At 41.0% G+C, this 21,437-nt stretch overlaps 1 protein-coding gene and 1 long non-coding RNA gene across 21 annotated transcripts in view; both read left to right on the plus strand.

Annotated features, from left to right (window-relative positions):
• Cda5 (Chitin deacetylase-like 5) overlaps positions 1 to 21,437 on the plus strand; it is a 33,179-nt gene that overhangs the window by 8,535 nt on the left and 3,207 nt on the right. For 7 of the 20 annotated variants that reach the window (XM_089464664.1, XM_089464669.1, XM_089464668.1 and 4 more), the window contains 9 exons: positions 10,354 to 10,904; positions 10,956 to 11,155; positions 11,418 to 14,006; positions 14,826 to 15,030; positions 15,118 to 15,164; positions 15,498 to 15,995; positions 16,672 to 19,620; positions 21,082 to 21,165; positions 21,227 to 21,420. In XM_089464664.1, the coding sequence (XP_089320790.1) occupies positions 10,354 to 10,904; positions 10,956 to 11,155; positions 11,418 to 14,006; positions 14,826 to 15,030; positions 15,118 to 15,164; positions 15,498 to 15,995; positions 16,672 to 19,620; positions 21,082 to 21,165; positions 21,227 to 21,420 (7,317 nt within the window). Of the gene's footprint in view, positions 1 to 10,353; positions 10,905 to 10,955; positions 11,156 to 11,417; positions 14,007 to 14,525; positions 15,031 to 15,117; positions 15,165 to 15,497; positions 15,996 to 16,671; positions 19,621 to 21,081; positions 21,166 to 21,226; positions 21,421 to 21,437 lie in introns of all 20 variants that reach the window. The other 13 variants (XM_089464675.1, XM_089464680.1, XM_018002707.2 and 10 more) reach the window with 11 other exon arrangements.
• Positions 2,974 to 8,099, plus strand: LOC149269556 (uncharacterized). Its single transcript, XR_016269256.1, has 3 exons — positions 2,974 to 6,634; positions 6,884 to 7,455; positions 7,569 to 8,099. It is a non-coding gene; the product is annotated as an uncharacterized LOC149269556 (long non-coding RNA).

Raw genomic sequence — 21,437 nt, forward strand, 5'->3', positions numbered from 1 at the left:
GCCAGCCAAATCTTTCAATCAAACAAAGAAGGGGTTTTTTATGAAGACATGTATATATGGAAATATACATATGTATGTAGGTATTATATAAATTATTAAGTTGCGTGTTTTATGTTGCCATTTTGAATTTAATTAGCAAGCAGCGTTAGCCGCTTTTTTACCATTGCCAAAAGGCATTATAACTATAATTAATGAATGCCTAATTTTCTGGTTTATCTGTAATGAAAAATTCTGTAATAAAAATTCTCTCTGCTTGTATAGTAGTTGGCATTTGATATAAAAAGCTATCTCTGGCAGGGTATTTTGACTTCGGTGCCTTTTCCCCGTTTTTAATTAGTTGCTTGACTTAGCGCTCACTAAATAGTTTTTGCTATTCATATGTTTACGTTGGCTATTAGACAGATTTGTATAAAAATGGACTACGACAAAAAGTTTCATAAGCGAATCAAAACAAACATGAAACGCGTGAAAATAAAAACATGTGTGACAACTGAATTTCACCGAGTTAATGAGTAATTTGTTTAAATATTTCACAAACGTTTAGCACACATCGTAAAAGCAGTTATCAACTATGTTATAAATATGAATATTTGGTAATTTTTTAATTAAGTTGCGCGAAATATTTTGATTGTCCCCACACGTAAAACGAGTTGCAGAAATGCCGATATAGTTGCAATACCTTGTCTTTTCCTCGTCGCTTAGCACTGTAGCTACCTTAATCTCGGAATATGCAACGTTACATGTTTCCATGGCCTTTGCAATAAGCATTAATTATTGGGAATTGCCCTTTCATTAGTATTACAAGGAAACTCAATTAGCGTCTTAAGTATTGGGTCTAAAAGGTTTTTCGGATAAGTTATGCTGCTCCGTAATTTAGTCTCAAAGCTATGTCCATGCTCATGAAAAACTAATTGTCCCGAATCAGTTGTCTGATATATACAACAAAACCATTGAGCCCTGAGCCCCTATTTTCCATTTGTTCTGGGTATAATTGTAACGTGTAATGCTTTGGGATGTCCGAGTCTATGAACTAATGGAATTGAAGTTTAGGCCTGAAATCGGTGTGTATGTGAAGTAAACTAAAAGACTTCAGTCCACATATCTCTGAAAAAAAATTACTTAACGTTGTTTTCGCTTTTGAATACGTGTTGAGCATTTTTTGTTGTTTTTGTTAATTTTGTTATTTTGCTGTTGTGCTGTTTTGCTGTTTTGCTTTTACTTGCCATATCCGTGGCACCTGTTCAAGTTCAACGACAAAGCCGACAAACAGGCGCGGCTTGTTTCACTGCAGACTGGTGCTAGGCAACGGTCATACCAAGCGTGCATTTCAACTTAACCAGTAAGTAACCACTTTCCTTGCCATAAGATATACCTATTAGCTGAAAATTTTGTGTGAGCATTCAAATCTTAAGGTGCAATGCCTGAGGATCAGCTATTTGCGTTTGTTTAGTGTGACCCAGATGAGTTCAGCTGCCGATTGCTTTGATAACATACTTGATTCCATGTCAAATATGGTAACTCATTGTTCGGCTATCTTGTCTGAGTAAGTGACGAAAAGGTGAAGGCTATTTGCCAATTTCAGCTAAAGACATGCGGTACAACGCTCAAAATCTCATTGCTGAACGCTGACTGCACTCGGATATATGGAATTCCCTAATGTTGAATGCTAAGTTTGTCGCTTGAGTCATCCGTTTTTCGGAGTTAAATGCACTTCGAAATGTCCATTTATGGATGGATTTAGTTTGCAGTATATTTTTAGGAAGAGGCCGTTTGGAAATAATTTGCTTAATTAATTTTGCAATTATTTATATTGCTCAATTTAATTTAAATATAATGTCCAATTATTGGGCTTGGCTCTAATGGGACTTGCTTTTGAGCTATGTATATCCGCTTTTCTGCCTCTGATTTTATTTTGATTACTTGGGTGGTCTATGTTGAGCAGAACCTAAAGTTTAATATTCTAGTAATATAGACTATTCTATGGTCATTTTATGTTTACCTTAAAAGTTGTACTCAGGCCTTTCAGTTTTTCGTTTTTAACTGCATTTCAAGTACAAATCTGAACTAGGTCTGCTGCCAACCGACTTGAAAATAATAATTGGTTTGCATTTTATCTGATTGTTGGCGTCAGACTCATGCGCAATAGCAGCAACTGTCGCGCCTGTACGCCTTTAATAGGCGGCAGCTGTCTTATTGAGGCGTTTAATGGCCCTGAATGGGTTTAAAGCTCCAGCTTTGAGAACGCAACCCGAATAAAACGTACATAATTAAAATGCCATTTAATTGACTGGGCCGGGTACTAGCAAATGATATTCCGGCTATATTGTTTTTGTGTGTGTGTGTGTGCATGTGTGTGTGTTATTCACACTCCATTTTGACTTGTAAATTAAGCAGTGAATCGGTCGATACTCTTTGGTCTAATTATAAATTTGTAAGACTTGTTAATCTTCTCCGTTTAATATTCTCGAATTATTAAAATTTAAAGCAGCATATCATTATCATTATATCATTATAATGAGAAATGGTAACAATATCTAAGGTATTTGATCCACTTCGAATTGCATATATATATAAATATATATATATAATATATATTTGAATTGAAATTGTTTCCCAACGTCACACCCAAAATCTTGGCGCTGTCAAATCCGCTAACGCTAAGCCGGACAAAGTCGTGCAAGCGACAAGTACGCCGTTCACTTTTCAGTTCTAATGCCAAGTCAGCAAGTCAGCAAGTTTCTTGTTGAAGTACATAAACGAACACATACTTTAACATGTGGCTGACTGACTATACACTACTCTGTTCCGATATAATGGGTATTGGCTGAAGCATATAAATATTAGATTACATACATTTGGGGTAGTTAGGGACAACAATCAACCTATTTGGAGTTATTTATCTTGATCATATTCCAAATCTTCAGATGTTGATGTTGCGCATGCGGACAGGGTATGTGGAAGTATATACAAAGAACAGTTTTACCAAGCGTTAGCTCTTGCATTTTGCCAAAATCCGTTGGGCGTGGGTTGGGCGGTTTAATCGTTTTCTCAATTTGGGGGTGCTATATGGCTGGGTGCCGCCTTTGTTTGACTTTTGGAATTTAGAGTAAGGAGTGGATTAACCTGTTGCCAATGGATTTGAAACTAAAATAACTAAAGTGCGGCATGAGCTATACAGAGGGCAATATATTTAATTGCATTTCATGCAGTTCCGCATCGAAAACGGAAACTACGAATGAATAACTATAAGTTGTGTGGCGTGTGGCGTACTTTTGAAGAGGACAACGGAAAGTGAAGGCAAATTATTTGAATTTTTTGCATATACAACATGAGAAATGCATACTGACAATGCGACTCTTTGTGCGGTCTGCGTGAAATACGAAAATATTTGCAATTCAAATGCCTGCCTAAACGTGAACCAAGCTAAATTTAAAGCCATTGGGGAATGTTAATTAAAATCGAAGTTGTACTATCGTGCAACGGGAGTAAATGCAAAAGCCTATACTAAAGCCTAAGTTTACATAACAATACATTTTTGCGCCAATATATTCCATATTTGCTGCACCCGGCAATCGTTTAATCTCAGCTCTCGGGAACAGTTGCAGTGGAAACCTAGCCACGCATTATCAAGTGCCTGATATGTTACATCAGTCACGATCCAGTCATTGCAGTCATTCCAAATTGTTGTTGGTCTTTCATCTCGCTGGCAGATGCGCAGACCAAATGTTTATTATTTATGCCACTAATTCGAGCAGTGACAATCGATCGCCATTTCTTTTCAAAGCAGAGGATTTTATGCTCTCAATGCAACGCTCATGTCGTTTTTTTATTGCTTTCAAGTACGCTCGTACTTTGTTTGCTCCAATTCGAATACGAATACCAATACGAATACGAATACGAATACCAATACGAATACGAATACGTAATTGTGCGTGGTATGGACGAGTACAAGTGAGCTCCGATGATAAGTTCAAAATCGGTGTCAATCAGGCCTTGCCTTCGCGCAAAGCATTCAATTGTGCATAGGTACATAGTGAAAGTGTAAACATATGCACATATAAGTTAACCTCTTCCATGTTCAGTAGTACAAAAACACTATAGTGTAGAAAAACAATTATGATTATATGGGTATGATTCAACAATAAATTGTATAATTACCCTTTCTTCCAGCCATTGTCTTTAGCAAAAATGTAAACATTAAATAGATGTTATGCTACCATTTAAAAGATATGTATCTTTTAGCGTTAAGTGCTGGCTCCACTTTTTCGGCAGCTAACAGCTTAAGTTTATTTCACACAAGTCTTCATAAAAATCAAGTTCAAACAGATCAACAACAACGAATATTGACACGCTGCTTGTAAAAAAAATTAACGGCGACAGTGGCCGGAGCTAATCTTCGAACGACCGCAAACCATAAAATCCCCACTGCTTAGTGGGGAACGAGCAGAGGGCACAGAGCAATCGGGTAAAAATGATTCGTCTGAGCTTCGCTAACATGAACAAATAAACTATTTTAACAAATCAGTATTTAAAAAAAAAACGCCTCGCATTAACAGGTTAAGGGCATAAATACTCACTAGAAATAAAGCTGGGGTTGTGACCGTTAAGATTGAGGGAAATTGCTAACGAACACCAGAGAGTGCTCTCTCTCTCTCTCACTCTCTCATTTTTACTTTTCTCTCTTTCTGATTCTCCCTCTGCCGCTCTGTCTCTTTCCTTCTCTTTTGGTCTCTTTCCTTCTCTCCCTTTCTCTAACAATAACTCTATTCGCTGAGAATGTATTTCATGGCATTAATTCGCAGACATAGATGCTATAAATACAAAGGCCATCGTTTGACAATGTGTTACCACTTATGCATTTACTTTCAACTCAGACTCTGACTCCGACTCCAACTTCCGCGCACCTGCGAAAGTAATTGCTTCAAAAAAGCAAACGCATAGATGTACCCGGTTTTCATATATGTACGCTGTCCAGTTTGACACCCACTCGCTACGAACTGCAGTGACAGTTGGAGAAGACAATCATCAAACTCTCTGTGATCAGTTGATTTGTATTAGTGCTCCAATTATGCAACACTATTTTCATTCCAAAATAAACGACAATTGGAGATATCATTGTCATTGCAATATTAAATGAATGATTTATTTCAATACACCCACGTATGTATGTATCTACATTTGAAATTCAGCAGCATCCGGCGTTTGAGCAAAATGCCAATAATAAATGCTTCACCAAAATAAGTACAGCAGCATTGGTAACATCAACCATGTCAGCGGCAGCGAAGAGGCCATAGCAGCAGCCAGAGCCACAACGATAGCGACAGCAACAACCACAGACAGATATGAGCACCTTGACCTCTCTGCCGCTGGAGTCAATGGGGCGTTTTTCTTTCAAATTTAATTGAACTGAAAAATGAGCGTCACGGCCGTGGAACATGGAACGTGGAACGGCTGTTGTAGTATCTGTAGTCCGTTGATGATGCTAAAATTGTTGGCTGTTTGGAAAATGCAAAAATTGTTTTCTGTATGTAAATTTTGGTTGTCACAGTCTGCGAGTTTGTAATTGTATTATTCATCTTTCCTTTCATCGGCTCCATCTGTACGGTTAACTTATGGTCTGCTGGCGGTGCATTGACCTCTGTAATCTTGTTAGAATTTGCGTATTAACCTCAGATCAGTCGGGAATAGATCATTGCAGGAACCTCAAAGAGATATCAAAATTTAAATAGACACAAATATTTAATAAATCATTTCATGTCATACTGAAAGCTCTACACATATTGAAGAAATTTACATGTGACTGATCGAGCGTAACTCTCGTAATCGCAGTCTATCCAGATTTCATAGTAGACTCTCGAAATAGCGACATTAGCAACGCCGCAATGCGATGGCCCAAGTGGAGACTAAAAACCAATTTGAGGCAGCCATCCACCGATCAGACATTGCAAATGCGACACTCGAACAGAAAAACCATCCAGCACACTGCACCGTATAAAGTAGCAGGCCACATCGAAAACTATTGCTGCTGCTGCAGCTCTTGCTGTGGCACACCAGCCAGCTGGCTGCCTGGCTTCGATTTACTGGTATGCGAAAGTGATCGATTTTGAAGCAGGCGTGGCTTGCCGCATTTTAAATGTGCTCTGCAAGACTTGCGCCACACTGAGCCACTGATGTTGTTTCTGTTTCTGTTGCTGCTGCTGTTGGTGTTGGTGTTGCTTGTGCTGCTTTTGTTGTTGCTGTGTCTGTTGCTGTTGCCGTTGTCGCTTTGGCTGTCGACGTCGCGTGGTCTAGTTGCTGCAACTAGCAGCAAGATTTCAAATAGCTTGTATCTGTATGTATGTATGTATGCTGGTGAGTGTTGTGTCTACATCTTATGCAATATTCTCAGTTTGACCCACTTTTCGTGCTAGTTGTGTTTTACTTTTTGTTGTGGTCGAAGTTGGCGTTGTTCGGCAACATTCACTGTGACCAAAAATAATTTAATCGAAGCATACTAGAGTGAATATATCTATCTATATATACAAGTACATAGTTAGAAAAAATACTTCGAAATCTTTAACATAAGATTCTCAGTCTCTCCCTATATCAAATTCAGGGATAGTTTTTGAACAATGTGTATATACATTTTAAAACGGTAAGTCTCCATGTAAAGGTATTTTTCGAAATATTTCAGTAAATACGTTAAGCTTACTCATTAACAAATCATTACACACTGCCAAAATAAATCTACATTAAAGTAGCATTAGCATTAAACCGAAAGACGACAAATTGTTTAAGTAAATTTATTGTCAAATTGTACGTAACGTACGTTACTGAGGCAATTAATATTGCCATTCTTAAAAAATTTAATTTGTTAGTTTAAATGTATATGCGTTCTTTACAGTTCATATCAAACTAATTTTAGACAAACTGAAAGTTTCTATATGTGTCAATGCTGCCCAGGAGCCATGTTACATAATTGCCAAAAATGTATACGGCTCTAGTGTAGCCAATGTATTTAGTGGGGCCCACAGCTGACCGTAGCAAAAATAGCAACTGTAGCAAAAAGTGGAAAAGTCGAAAAGCTGGCGAATGTTGCATAGTTGTATATTTCCTGTTTGTGGTGCATAAAATAGTGGGTTCCAATATAGCTCTCACTTTTGAGCTCGGCACATACCACTGCATATCAGAGTAATTTTGTGTATCGAAACGAATGGCAACTGTACAGCACCACAGTGGCTAGAAGGCATTCAGTCATTTAATTTCGTTGCCTGCGACAATTGTTTGAGTAGAAGTAATGGAAAAGATAGGATACTCGGCGCAGTGCACTTGTCGGCTTATGATTATTTATCGACACTCAAAAGGCAAAGAAGCTCGCAACGCATTGCGCAAACCATCTATGCATGATGTTGGCGATTCTCGTTCGCATAAATCTTTAATTATAGCAAAATGCGCCGCGAGATGCAAATCAATAAGGTAATTTATTGGCTATCACTAAATGGCTGAGAAATTTATTGCAAACACGTTTAATCTGAATCTTTATGGCACTCATATTTCGAGTGCGAATTCTTTTTTCTTTACATTTATAGAAGTGTGAACAAATTTTAGTGTATTCATAAAAATAATTTATGTCGCATAACTCGATGTCGCTTCTGGAGGCAATAGTATTTGAGCCATTTGTCGTGGCTGTGCACCCAGGAAGTGACTGTTGACTGAAACGGCGGTTTTAGAAAGGAAAATCTCAACTAACGATCCCAAACTTCCTGCGCACATGCAAAGCGATCGCAAGGTAATCGCCGCTCCGCTATCCAATGCTGGCAACAAAAGAAATAGCAATACGGCAAAATGAAGTAAAGTTTGTCTGTTCGCCGAAATTTTGCCTTGAGGTCTCCGATACGCCTTCTCGTTGAATTGTGCAATCGATTAAAAACTGAAAGCTGACCAGTGCTTGTTTTCCATCTACGAAGCGTGCGTTTAATTGTGGACCGCACCTACCGAGCTCATAGACACAAGAAAACAAACACAGGAGATATCATGATTAATTTGTAATACGAGGTGTGCAAACGCAATTAAGAAAAAAATTAATTAAAATTATAAAGCCATTGGCAAAATACTTGAAACTCAGCAACAAATTGTATCAATTGCAGAACTGAAAACGTTTTAAATTTAACAATTAATAAGTGTATTTATAAAGTTAGCACTCGGAAATGCAGACCGAGTAGAAATAAGTTAATAAGCTAATGACCTCAATAGCAGACTTAATGCCCGGAAGTAGTAAAGCCACATAAATTCCTGTCAATCGACAGAAAAGCGTATCAATAGATATTATGTAGCCGCCATACAAATTGTCTAAGTATTTGTCAGGTTGCCTTTTTATGTGCTGTATAGTACTTCACTTTCAATAAAAGTCGCGTAATGTGTTGCTCTTATTTTTGAACAAGTAGAGCAGCAAAAGCGAAGCAATCGACAAGCGTTGAACAAACCCACAAAAAAAAAAAAAAAAAAAAAAAAAAAAAAAACAAATAAAAATAAAGCCAATCAGGCTTATGGCCGAATTACTGTGCATTGCATAACACAACCCAGCCATGCTCTTAGCAACTAGCTAAGCAAATCCACGTACACATTTTGTTTAGTGGAGCAGAAAGTACAAACGGCAACAATGAATCGGCAAATGTGTTGCCAAGTGTGTTGTAGCTGGAGCTGGCTGCCTGGTTGGCTGGCTGGCGGCTGGCTGGCCAAGACAAATGTCATCCTAGGCTACGACGACACTAGACTTTTGCATTGGCACGTGATTAGCTTACCTTTGCAGCTGGCACTGGCGGCCACAGCGCATATATCACTCAGTCAAAGAGTGGGTCAGACGGGACTGAAAGCAGCGACGCTTTTGTGTGATAATTATACAAGCTATGATGCGTGCTGCATGCTAAGCAGATCTTATCCAGCAGCCTTGACATGATTGCTCATGTGACGTCCATTAGAAAAACATGTATGTGCAAGCAAAATAGAATGCGCACTTGAGAGCGCACAACGTAAACAAACCCTGCAGAGCTTTCGCACATCCTCATCTGTTATTCGAAACAATGCCTCGCATCAGCTGACCGAAATGGGATCAACAATACTTTGCATTTATAGGGTTGGCCTCTTCAATCGGTCCCATTCCCTTGCATAATTTCGATAAGCCAATTTTCTATATTTTCAATTGGGCATCAGAAGAGTAGGTAATTTTAACTTGTTGCATATATAAGCATATTATTGGTCAACAGTAATTAACAATTCATCTACAGTCAATTAAAGTAATGACGGAAAGCCAAAGCGCCAGACAAGGCCTTATCTGGCGTAGAAACTGTTATTGGGAACAATGGAAAAGTAAAAAGTGAATGTAAATTTGTTTTGGGAAAAGGTGTCTCTATCAAGCGAAATATATTATGTTACTCAAAAAATATATTTAAGGTGCCTTACGCCGTCTTGTGGCTGGTCAAAAGTGCAGCCCGATTTCACGTTATTATAACTTGTTTTTGTTTGAAAATGCTCACGTTACAATTAAAGTATAGCATAATAATGTTCAGTTGCAGTCCGACGCCTGCCTCTGTGTATGTCTGGGTCTGAGGCAATTGAGGTGGGTCAAAAAAACGAATGGGTACAGACCAAGCCACAGTGTCCCAAATAAATGCTATTAAATTGAAAAAAAAAAAAAAACACCTAAAAAAGCTATGTCGATTATACTACTCTGGCTTACATTCTAAGCTTTAGGTTTTTAAGCCAAAAAACCCCATTTGAAAATCGAAGGTTGAATAATATCGTGCGCCAACGGAGCTCCTTGCATAATTTTAATACTGCAATTCATTTAATTTATTAGCTGTGGTTTCAGCTGTCAGTACAGAAATATTGCAACCCAGATATGTGCCTCAAATGCTAAGCAACAGAGTAAACACAACTTCCGCCCTAATTATTGCATTGCGCCCATGCCTTGGGCGAGCCGCTCAAGTTGGTCGTGCCATTTGAGGCTGTCTCGGCCAAGTTACTTTTATTTCAAAATTGGTATAGCTCTGATTGCAGCGAATCGGGCCCAATTCAAATTCAGCTTCAATTGTCTGAATAGCTAATCAGTTTCAATACTTTGTTAATATTCTCCTAACGATAAATGGCATTGTGTGGGCTGGCGACTAGATTTCTGCACAAAAGCTTGTAGATCAACTTGTGGATCAACTTTTGTACTCTGTTCGCAAATGGAGAAGTGTGTTCAGGTTAGGTAATTCAAACAATATTTGCTGCGCTGAATGTGTGCAATGAGTAAAGTAGATTGTGTAGAATGATTTTTGATATTTTAATGACGAATTCGTTGCATAAACATTAACTCGGGCTTCCTTTTTGCAGGATCAACAGATGCGCAAAGCAAACGAGCTCCACGCGTCACCAACTCTCGCAGTTTTGGCACCAATGTGAAGTCAGCCAGCTCCAATGGCGTCAACTTTGACTGTCCCGAAGAGTTCGGATACTATCCCCATCCCTCGGACTGCACACAGTATTATGTGTGCGTATTTGGTGGTGCGTTACTTGAGAGCTGCACTGGGGGACTGATGTACTCGCACGAACTGCAGACTTGTGATTGGCCCAGAAATGTAGGCTGCGAAGTGGTGGACAGTGGCACGTCAGCAACCTCTACCGAAGTAGGTGGTGCCTCACGTAACAAGCCACAGCAGCATGTTCCCAGTCGCATTCGCTTTGGGTCCGCCTTCACCAGTCCCACGGCCACACAAAAAACAGTCACAGTTCCACCGCAATACCATCGTTCACCTCCCCAGACTATCCAGGCTCAGGTTCAGCATCTGCCACCACCTCCAGAGCTCACTGTTGCTCCCAACCCAGTGGTCACGTCCCGAGGACAGCCCAAGTCGCTTCTTGAATCGCAGGAGGAAATTGCCAAGGTGAGCCAAGGCCAATCGATAGTCGTTGGTGTATTTTAAACTCATATTTAGTACACGAAGCTCTATGCCGAGGCGCATGAAACTCTGCCCGAAGAGGAGGACAGCGAGCGTCAGCAACGTGTTTATCGTGGCCAACCGAGTACTGTTAGCCAAGTGCAGCGTGACCGCGATGGCATTCTACACCAAGCCAGCATAAATGCAATACCAAATCACGGAAAGATCGGATCCTACACGTTCGGGACGGCTTACAGGTAAGTTATGCGCCTGATTTGCCTCCCCATCCATAGTAGTGTTTCATCTGCAGTCGCTTTAAAAATTGTATTTTTTTTAATTGATGGTAATTTACTTTTTGCTTTAATCTCAACAAATTCATAACTGATCTGAAATTTATTCTCCGCCCATTTTACTACTCTCTTTTCTCATACAATGCATACTGCACTATCTCTATATTTTACTTCAATTGACACACCAATCGACTCAAATGCTTTTCGGCTAAACTCTGTACGCAAACAGCGAAAGCTTAAACGACGACGTGACAATTGAACACGAACTGTCACATAACCGACTCGATGTAGACAGAGGACGCAGACGACGCGATGTTAGTGGCTTAATGTCAACTACGCCAGCGGAAGTGGCTGGCCCTACTGAAATGCCTAACGATTCGAATACCTCTAGCGAAGTCATGGAGCCAGACAGTGCCAGCAGTGAGCAACTGGGCAGTGGCGAACAGACAAACAGCTCTAATAGCTCCAATAGTTCCAATAACTCGAATACCTCTCAAGAACAGTTCGACGATGCAGCGCCTGCTGTCGTCCAGCTGCAAAAATACTCATCAAAAATTAGTCAAACCGAATTAGACTTTTTGCTGGCAGACTCAGACAACAGCGAACCAATCGAAGATAGCGATGATACTGCAACAGCCGAGTCCAAGCGGCGTGCACGTCAGCTGCGCCCTTTTCCACAAGCACCTGCTAAATGGCCAACGCATAACTATCGTTCTATAGACAGTCCACTTCACCAGCCTTACAATGGGGCTGGGAAGAACGGGTACAGTTTTGGCAGTTACAATCCCTATCTAACTCCTCCCAGCCAGCACACTCCCGCCAGCCAGAATTACAATCAACTTAACACTGGATATAAGGCTTACCACCAGCACTCTCAGCATTCTCAGCAGCCTCAGCAACATCTGCAGCCTCAACACCCGCAACAACCAGAACGTGTTCCTACATATGGGAAAAAATCCACAGTGGTTTACACCGGCTATAATTTGTCTTTACCGCCGCCTCCATTGGAAGACGACTTTCGACCGATTGCAGGTAGTTACTATGGTGCGGCCGGATCAACAAGCTCAAGGCCACCAGGAGGTTATCCGGAACAAACGAGCCAAGGCGACCTACTTCCCTATCTTATAGAGCAACTGAAACAGCTTAAGGAGCGCAGGAAACAGATCCAAGCTGAAAACTTTGCCTACTTTCATTTGGACAATCAACCGATAAGTCTCACCGCGCATTCGACAACCCAACGGCCATCATTCGAGTACTATTCTACGACAAGGCCGAGTCAACAAGTTACGCCCAGCAACCATTACGCTCAATACAGCACCATGGGTGGCTTTTATAATAATAAACCGGAATTTACGCCGAGTATATCAAACTATTCTGGCAAACTGGTATCTCAGTTCAGCATTGCTCAAAGTCCAGACACCCAAAGCACGACAGAGAGCAATTACTTCCAATATAATATTGTCGCAAATCAGAAAATGAAGGGCGTTTACAATAATGCCAAGCCTAATCAAATAGAGCACGCCGCTATCAAAGTTCGTCCACCAGTCACACCAGTGCACGTGACGCCAAACTTCAATATTGTTTCGGCTCCCAATTTGGCTAACAAAAACCCGAACGATCTGCAGGAAGTACCATTCCGAGGTTTGTCGCGTTTGCCAGTGGGCATCAGCTACGCTTCGAATTCTACCCTGCCAGAATCGTATCAGACTTTTACCAAATCGGTCAGCTCTACGGTGCCCCCCAAACCGGAGCCACCTAAGCCTTCAACAACTACCAAGCCACAGAAGACCAATTTTCAATTCAATATAAATGAATTCATGGCAAACCTGAAAGCCAGTGATCTAGCAAGTTTTAATCCGGCTGTCAACCCACTAATAAAATATTTTAAGCAGGTAAGCAATGATGGAAGTGGAAATGTTCGGAATGCCTTGGTTCTTCGCCGACCTGTCATTAGCTCAACGCCATCCAGTCCAGTAACGTCCAGACCTCCCTTGAAATCAAGCCCTACCATACCTACGAGGCTGCCAATTAGCACAACCACCCAAGCTTCGACCACGCCTATTCTAAGGGGCTACGAATCTTTCGTGAAGAGTATTCAAACCCAGATAAGCAAACAAGTGTCTAATTCAAATCAGTCAACGACCACCAGTCCAACGCGTCCTAGGATAACTTCGGGCAGAGTTTCCACTACCACTGAAAAAACAGTCGAATACTATGACGAGGACTACGATGACGGAGTTGATGAAGACATGCTCCCACCATCTCGCATGCCCCCCTACATGCCCATGTCGGAGACAATGGCACCACCACGTCCACAAGTCACAACGGAGGGTTCACTTTCGACGACAGCCAGTAAAATACGAAACAATCCACAAACCGGATTTATGGAAGCCACAACAACGCGTCGACCCTTTCCTAATTTCACGCAACTTAATCAGCCCAATGCAGGCAACGGAGTTCCAGCGTTCATCAGTTTCCCAAGTGACATATTTCAGGAATTGAAGCAGCGGCTGCCACAGTTGCAGGCAACAGCTGCGCCCAGCACTCATACCACTGCCCGAGTTCGCACAACTACAACTGCCAGCACTACGACGCCTATACCTCAGGCCAAAATCCGGTACACTGTACGACCACAACGCACGCGTGGACAACAGAAATGGCAGTCCCAAGTTCAGAGTAATCCGGACGGATTAGAGCGCACGCAAAATGAGCCCAGCCGAGGGGCCGCCTACACCAAGCCAACCAGCACTAGCAATAATGGCTTAGGTGGCCAGAACTTGAACTCGGTACATGCCACTTCAAACACGGAAAGACAAAGGTAGTTATAAAAGTCGACGACCAATGTGCTGTTCAATTATTTGGTGCCGCTACACAAATACACATAAATACGGCAGTGAAATGTACATAAAAACAACAAAAATACTAATGCCACTGCCCACAGGCGCTACTGTTTATACGTTTACGTTCAGACCTTTTACCCATTACTAAGAAATCTAAACAGATGGAACTTACCAAATCTGTACAGTTGACTAAACTTATTGTGTAGGGACTGGGCTACTCTAACCAAAATTTCACCCGCTAACTCATCTGCTATAACTCATTTCTTCGACTACTACTACTACTAAATGATCTCATAATATAGGTAAAGAAGTATTCTAATTATACGTTTTAATTACTTTTTGTTTTTGTTTTAAATTTCTCTTCCCCTGTAAAATATGAAAACATACATTGCTTGACACACACATACACATTTGTATTATAAAATGACATCAATAATTTAAATTAATTAAATTATACTCGTTAATGTATATAACTTGCGCCACATTTGTGCATAAAGAGTTGAGTCATCTTCGCCGTCATCGTCGCTGACGGCGCAAACTTCCGATAACATTTTTGTCCAACCAAGCTCACAAGCTTCACCGGCACAGTTTGCATCCAATCGTAACTACTACAATACATCCATATTCAATCATGGGGGTGGTTACCAAACACCACAGCAGGCGCAACAACAACAACCGTCACCATTCCAACAACCGCAACAACAACAACAACAACAACAAGAGCAGGCGCCTGCCTTACCAAACCCCTATGATTCATCATACTATTCTGTTTACGACGACGATATTGATTTATATAGGGATATTGAGTATCAACAGCAGCAGGAGCAGCACCAACATCAGCAAAAGCCCCAGCAGTATCAGCCTCCAGTGCGCCAGCAGCAGCAGTCAACTTATAGGCCCTTGGAGATATTGACTACGCCGACACCGCCACAAAGGCAGAGCTACAACAGTCAGCCAACATTGAGCTATAACACGGACTATGAAGAGGACCTTAATGCACAGGTAGGCAAGGGGGTCGCACTTACATTCGAATATATGTATACAAGAGTAGATCATTCAATCATATTGTCGTAACGAATCGTTTTACAGATCGAGCAGGATAATGTATATGACCAACCTACGCCTCCTCCACAACGGTAAGTAATCTCTGGCCGTTTGCATTCGAACTGAAGTTTTGTAGCAATTCATGTCTCACACGCTAACGAGCTCGCGGAAAATTCTAACTCACAAGTATATAAGTATATGTCCCAGCTAGTTAGTATATTGAAAGAATGAAGCTTCACAGACTTAAAAATACTGTTGATTAAAGTCAGCTAGCATGTCCAAGTAAAGTACAAAAGACAAAAGTACACTCCATACACACCATACAACTCCACATCAGCTATACGTTACACGAAATTCATCAAAATTTACATACAATTTCATCTCGAAAACGACGACATCCCACCTACAACAAATCTCTCTACCAGGGCCGAAGAGGTGACCATACAAACTCTGGAGGCAAGGGCCACTGTCTCGACAACCAAAACACCGGCCCAAAGACCTGATGTGCGCAACTACTATGACACGTTTACCACGCCCCACATGAGCTATGAAGAGCCTGATTACTCTTCAGAGTACGTCCAAAATTTACCCGCGGACTATTATCAGAGCGAGCGAGTTTCACCATCGAAGACTAAACCGAGCACTCAAGCTCCCAAATCAATTCAATCAGACGATTATTATCTGATTCCCAACGACGTCGGCCAGTCCACTTCGGCTTTTAAAACAGAACAGATAAAGAAGTACACGACAGTGACACCCACACGCCTTCCGATATTAAAGTCATCCACAGTCATAAGCAGGAATACAAACAAGATTACCACAACTACCACACAACCAGTCACAAAGCCCCCTGCAACTACAACAAGAACAACAACAACAACACCAGCAACAACTACAACTACAACTGCATTGCAACCTTCAAGGTACTTTCAATCCCCCGATAAGTCAGTGCTGTACTCATATTCACATACGTAGACCTGCCTGAGCCTTCTAGTTCTTTATGATAGCCATTAATTGGCTTGCCGTCGGCTAATTGGCTTCGAAATAATCGAATATAAGCAAATCATCAGTTTGTTCTGCTACAAAAACATAAATTAGTTCACATTTACTATCAGTTCGAATTGATTTAACTCACCTGAGCTGCCACACACATTCAACGTGCATGTGCGCAGTTTAGAAAAGTTTTCCGCCTTTTCACTATTCAGACTGGTTGTAACCACACTTATTTTTCCACTAATTTCTTTTGTGTTCTCTGCTACTGTAGAGAAAACTATTTAGGATATGAAAGCTCGAAATCATTGCATGATATCTACACACAAACATAAATATACGTATGTATATGTATTCATGCATCTTAACTATGAGAGATGTTATGAAATTCGCATGGCATGTGCTTAATAATAAGATCTTCAATTGTGATTCACCGAAGCTAAGGTTCCTATTACTAGTCGAATAATCAATCAGAGCCAAAAGGATTAAGATATGCTGTTTATTACATTATATATACACACACACCCTTACATATACACAACAACCCGAACTGGATGTTATACTAACACTAATGTGATTGTTTATTATAAATACACATCTCTTCAACAGCTCAAAAGCGCATGCAAATAAAAACTTTAAGCAAAATGTTATAATCAAATTAAAGACAACCACAACACCACGTACAACACAGCTATCCAGTACAACAACAATAGCTCTCTCGACCACCACAGCAAAGCAAACCCCTTCAGCCCTCCCCACATACACTTCCAATCCCTTTCTTAAGTCAAAGCTACAGTTTCTGGCCAAGTCCTTGATCAGTGCTGTGGCTGGTACTCAAAGCCAAAGTGTCAATGAGAACAAAATTCCGTCCCAAGTCCAGTCTACAGTCGCACCTTCAATCAGTGATTCGTGGGCGTTGGCAAATGACAGTGCAAATAGTAGTACTGAAAAGTATGTTGAGACAATTTACGACGAGAGCAAAAATGTGCAAGTCCACACAGCAGAGATACCAAGCGGTCATGCTTATGAGACAAGCACTTCGCCCAAGTTTCTGGATTTCATAAATGCCGCAGCCTATGGAGCCAGCAACTTGGTCCGTACGCCCACAGGAAAGGCATCAAAGGCCGCCTACATAAGGGATAATATCTACAACGACTTTAAAAGAGACAAGGCATTATCCACAGAGCAAACTCAAAGCAAACGCATTCAGAGCTATGTTTTATCTGATGTGAAGCCTCAGAGCTTTAGAACCACTAGCCAGAACGCACCAAAGGAAGCGAGTTCTGAACTGTCGGGGATCACAAATGCAACGCGACCCAGCAAGGCTTACGAGTACAGCCTTGAAAGCGGGTCACATGGGTTTACTTTGACGGCTAAAGAACCATTGAATGAGGATAACGTATCCGAGCCACTGTTCGAGCGCCCCGATAGTGGTCAACGTTTCAAAAACAATACAACAACAACTACTAGTACTACTACTACTACTACTACTACTACAACTACTACAACCCGTTTGCCACTGACATCAGCTAATCACATGAGTGTGGAGTATTATGATATTATTCCGACAACATATGCTCCGTTACGTATCTGGCGCAATGGTCGTCCAACTATTAAGCAAGCACCTAGCAGACTTACCACAATCCCTACAGCAAGTGCCACGGATTTGCCGAGCAGCACATTTAAATTAACTTCGCCAACTCCAACAAAAGCCGTCAGTAGTTCAAATACTAGTACCGGACGATCGAGCGATGGGCAGAGTTTTACAGCTCGTGCGAATCTGTTTAAAGACAATCTTATTCGCGTGACAAGTAACCCTGCCATGCGATTTGTTTCCCCGTACAAAAGCCTTGAAAGCTTGCTCCAGGACGAGCGGCTGCCCTACAACAGTCTTAGAACAACTACTAGAGCGCGCTACGCAAATGCAAACGCGGCCTCCGTACCGTTTCTCCAAACAACACAAAAACCTGTAAGGAGCTATGTTACTGCCAGCCCACTACAAAAGAACGCAACCCAATTCGTCCTTGATACAATGGCAAACGGAAATATCCGCAACTTTAGCATAAGTGATGCTATTTTAAGTACCTTCAGTCCCCAACGACCTGTTTTCAATAGAGTCCCCACTACAAAAGCGACGACAACGACAACCCTAAACAAATCACCTACAGAGGCAGCATTGAGTACTACTGTTGTAGAGCCAACAATATCCTCTGTAGTGACTTCGCCCCCAATTCAAGTGTCTGAAGTTCCCGTGCGTCCACGTGGTCGGTCTCGATACACTGCGGCTACTGTTAACTATAATGTGGATAGTGTTGACGAGCCAACCACGTATGCGCCTAAATTCAAAATACCCCACAGTTATGAGCCAAGAAGCTCCTCATCTATAGCACATGCAAGAAGGAAGACGCTTCGCGGACGAGTCGCCAACAATCGACAAACGATCTTTGAGCCAACAGTCAAGTCAAGGGAAAAATACGAAACATACAAGGCTGCTCAACAGGCCAAGGAAAATGTCGACAGGTATCAGAATACCCAATCATCCCAGATATTGCCAACTAGCGAAGCAACAACTGCACCCAAACATAACCCAAGTGAGAATGAAGCCGCAACGGCAGATAACCCACGTGCCGAAGCTTTGATTGCCCGCCAACCACTCGATGTTAAGCAAGACAACAGCATAGAGCAGACCGTCAGCACAGAGATATCTCCTAGCTCCATTGAAGATGTTGTTGTTATATCTGACCAGCCACCAGTCAAGTACTTGTACTCGAACAAATATCGGCAGCAAACGGCAGAGCGCACACTAGCCGAGAGTCTGCAGAACGCTGGCTATATTAAGAATAGCAGTGGTCAACCCAAGTTCCGAAGTACAAATGTATTGGAGCAACTACAGCATTTCCTTTCTATCAGCGATAGTGATGAGAGCGGGTCGCCACAATTCGTAGATGAAAATGCCGGAGCAGAGATCAAAGCTTCTGTTAACGAAATAAGACCAGTTCAATTAGCGGGCCGGAATGCTACAGCTACAATGAGATCTACTACTACTACTACTACTACTACTACTATTTCTGCACCACTGCCAACCACACGAACCCCATATATTGGGCCTAAGCCCATAGGCAACCAACCCAGACTGTTCCCCTCACCCCCTACTCTTAGAAAATTAGATGCTGAAGCAATCACAGCAGTAACTAGTAGCACTCCCGCTGCTAGCACCACACCTGACATTTCAACCACGACTGCCACCCCTTCTCTATCATTAAGTTCTCCGCCAACAACACGAGTCTCGAGGGTTAATAACGCTTTAAAGTCATCTATTGCCGCTGCTGCCGCCCAATCGTCTAGCCCGGTCTCTACCCCGTCCACCTATCAAATTCCAGGGGGTAGAGCTAATAAATTCCATAATGGCCTTGCACCCAACAGTAACAACAACAACAACAACCAACAACAACACCAATTCAACAACAACAATGCCAATGCCAATGCCGCGGTCGCTGCTGCTTCGGTAAAGTGCTCCGATAGCACACTGAACCTCAAGTGCAACGAAATCCCTTCAAGGTATAAATAGTGATTTCTAATTAACGCTCCTTAGTAGCTGTACCTGTACCTGTACCTGTGCATTATCACTCTCCTCTCTTTAAATACAAATTCACCGTAATTTTGTTTTCAACACAGATCTAGTCTCCTGTAAAACCAACCCAACAGAACTTTACTTTTACGTAGTCCTCTTTCCTCATTACCCACATTCACCCACTTTCGTAGAACTCTGGTTGTTTGTTGGCTTTCTACTACGGCTTTAATTCTTAGTCAATAGAAAAACAACCAATAGGAAAACTGTTAAAACTTTTCTTGACCACTATAATGCCTAGATCACTTTTACAACTGCATAGCTCTTCGCCTCTTTACATTATTCGTAGACATTTAGTGCAAAGATACATAATTAGATACTAAATATTAGCTGCTCTGTAAAATGTTGCAACAATGTACAGAATACAGAACGGTGAGCATAAGTACGTAATCAAATCAAATCGTAACCGTTGGGTGGTGGCCCGTATAATTCTCATATATTTGTCTCTATAATTATTTGAACATTTGTTTTCTTTTGTTTTCTTTATTATTATTGATTTTACTATGATTTTTGTGGCAAACACTTTTACTTTTAGTTTTATGTAGATGAATATAATCAATGCATACCACAACTATGTATGTATGTACAAATTATGATGTCAAAACTCAAATGTCAAAGTTTGAATTTCCCATTTATCTAGCCCCTCCACTCTATGTAAGTATGTGGATCGAAATTACATGAATATCTAGTCTCTTCCGATTGGAAATATTGTAAAAATCTGCTATAGAACTGCACTTGCACATTTTACTGAGCTTCCATTTAGTATCAGTGTTTACACTCAGCATTGAGAAGAGCTGGGAAATGTGAACAGGTCTTATGTAAATCTGCACTAAATCTCGAATGTGTTTCGCGCCAATGAAGTTGAGCTGTTCCGACCCACACTCGTTCTGTACGAATGATGTCAGTGTGAATGAACTATATATTTTACAGCAATCTACAAAGCAAATAAATATCAACTGTATTTATTTATTCTATCCATTTATTGTTCTCAGCCTAGGTTTACAGCCCAATCCCGCTACACAGACACATAAGTATACTATTCAATTTTTGGTTCTTCTTATTATTATATGATCCAATTGGCTGCTGATATGAATTTACGTGTACATACATACATACACACATACACTTATATATATATATATATATATATATATATATATATATATATATATATATATATATATACATTAATAACAATAATTTATATCTGGTTGTGGCAAGGTGATCAATTAACATAAATTAACTGAATATTATTTACCTTGTATTGTTATTTGTGTAGCTATAGACCATAAAATAATTGGTTGGCATTTCGCACTTTATTAATTGTTGTTGACTAATTTCAATAAAATGAGATATATGAATGTTATTTATTTCAAAACAATCGCATATAGAAACAACAATAGAAACCGCGGCAGTGCTATATACACAAATCAGGATCGTGATGTTGCCACTCCAAACAGGGGAACACATCCACCGTAAGTTACTCCCATGCTATGGAAAGACAATAGTATAATATGAATGAAATGCAATCGCCAGGCGCACACGTCCCACCCTTAAGCCAGCAGGAACAATTGTATCGAAGGCTCAAGAATTTGTGGACATTTATAAATATCCGCCAAGCCGACCGGATCCCATTTACCCACAGCCGACGCCCGATAAGACGGCAGCCAAGTGCCGCAAGGATGTCTGTCTACTGCCCGATTGCTACTGCGGTGGCAAGGATATACCCGGTGAGTATTCGCGTGCT

This window comes from Drosophila arizonae, chromosome 3 (genome assembly GCF_054131065.1).
Source record: "Drosophila arizonae isolate 15081-1271.41 chromosome 3, UAZ_ARI_1.0, whole genome shotgun sequence".
In the NCBI taxonomy this organism is placed as follows: Eukaryota; Metazoa; Arthropoda; class Insecta; order Diptera; family Drosophilidae; genus Drosophila; species Drosophila arizonae.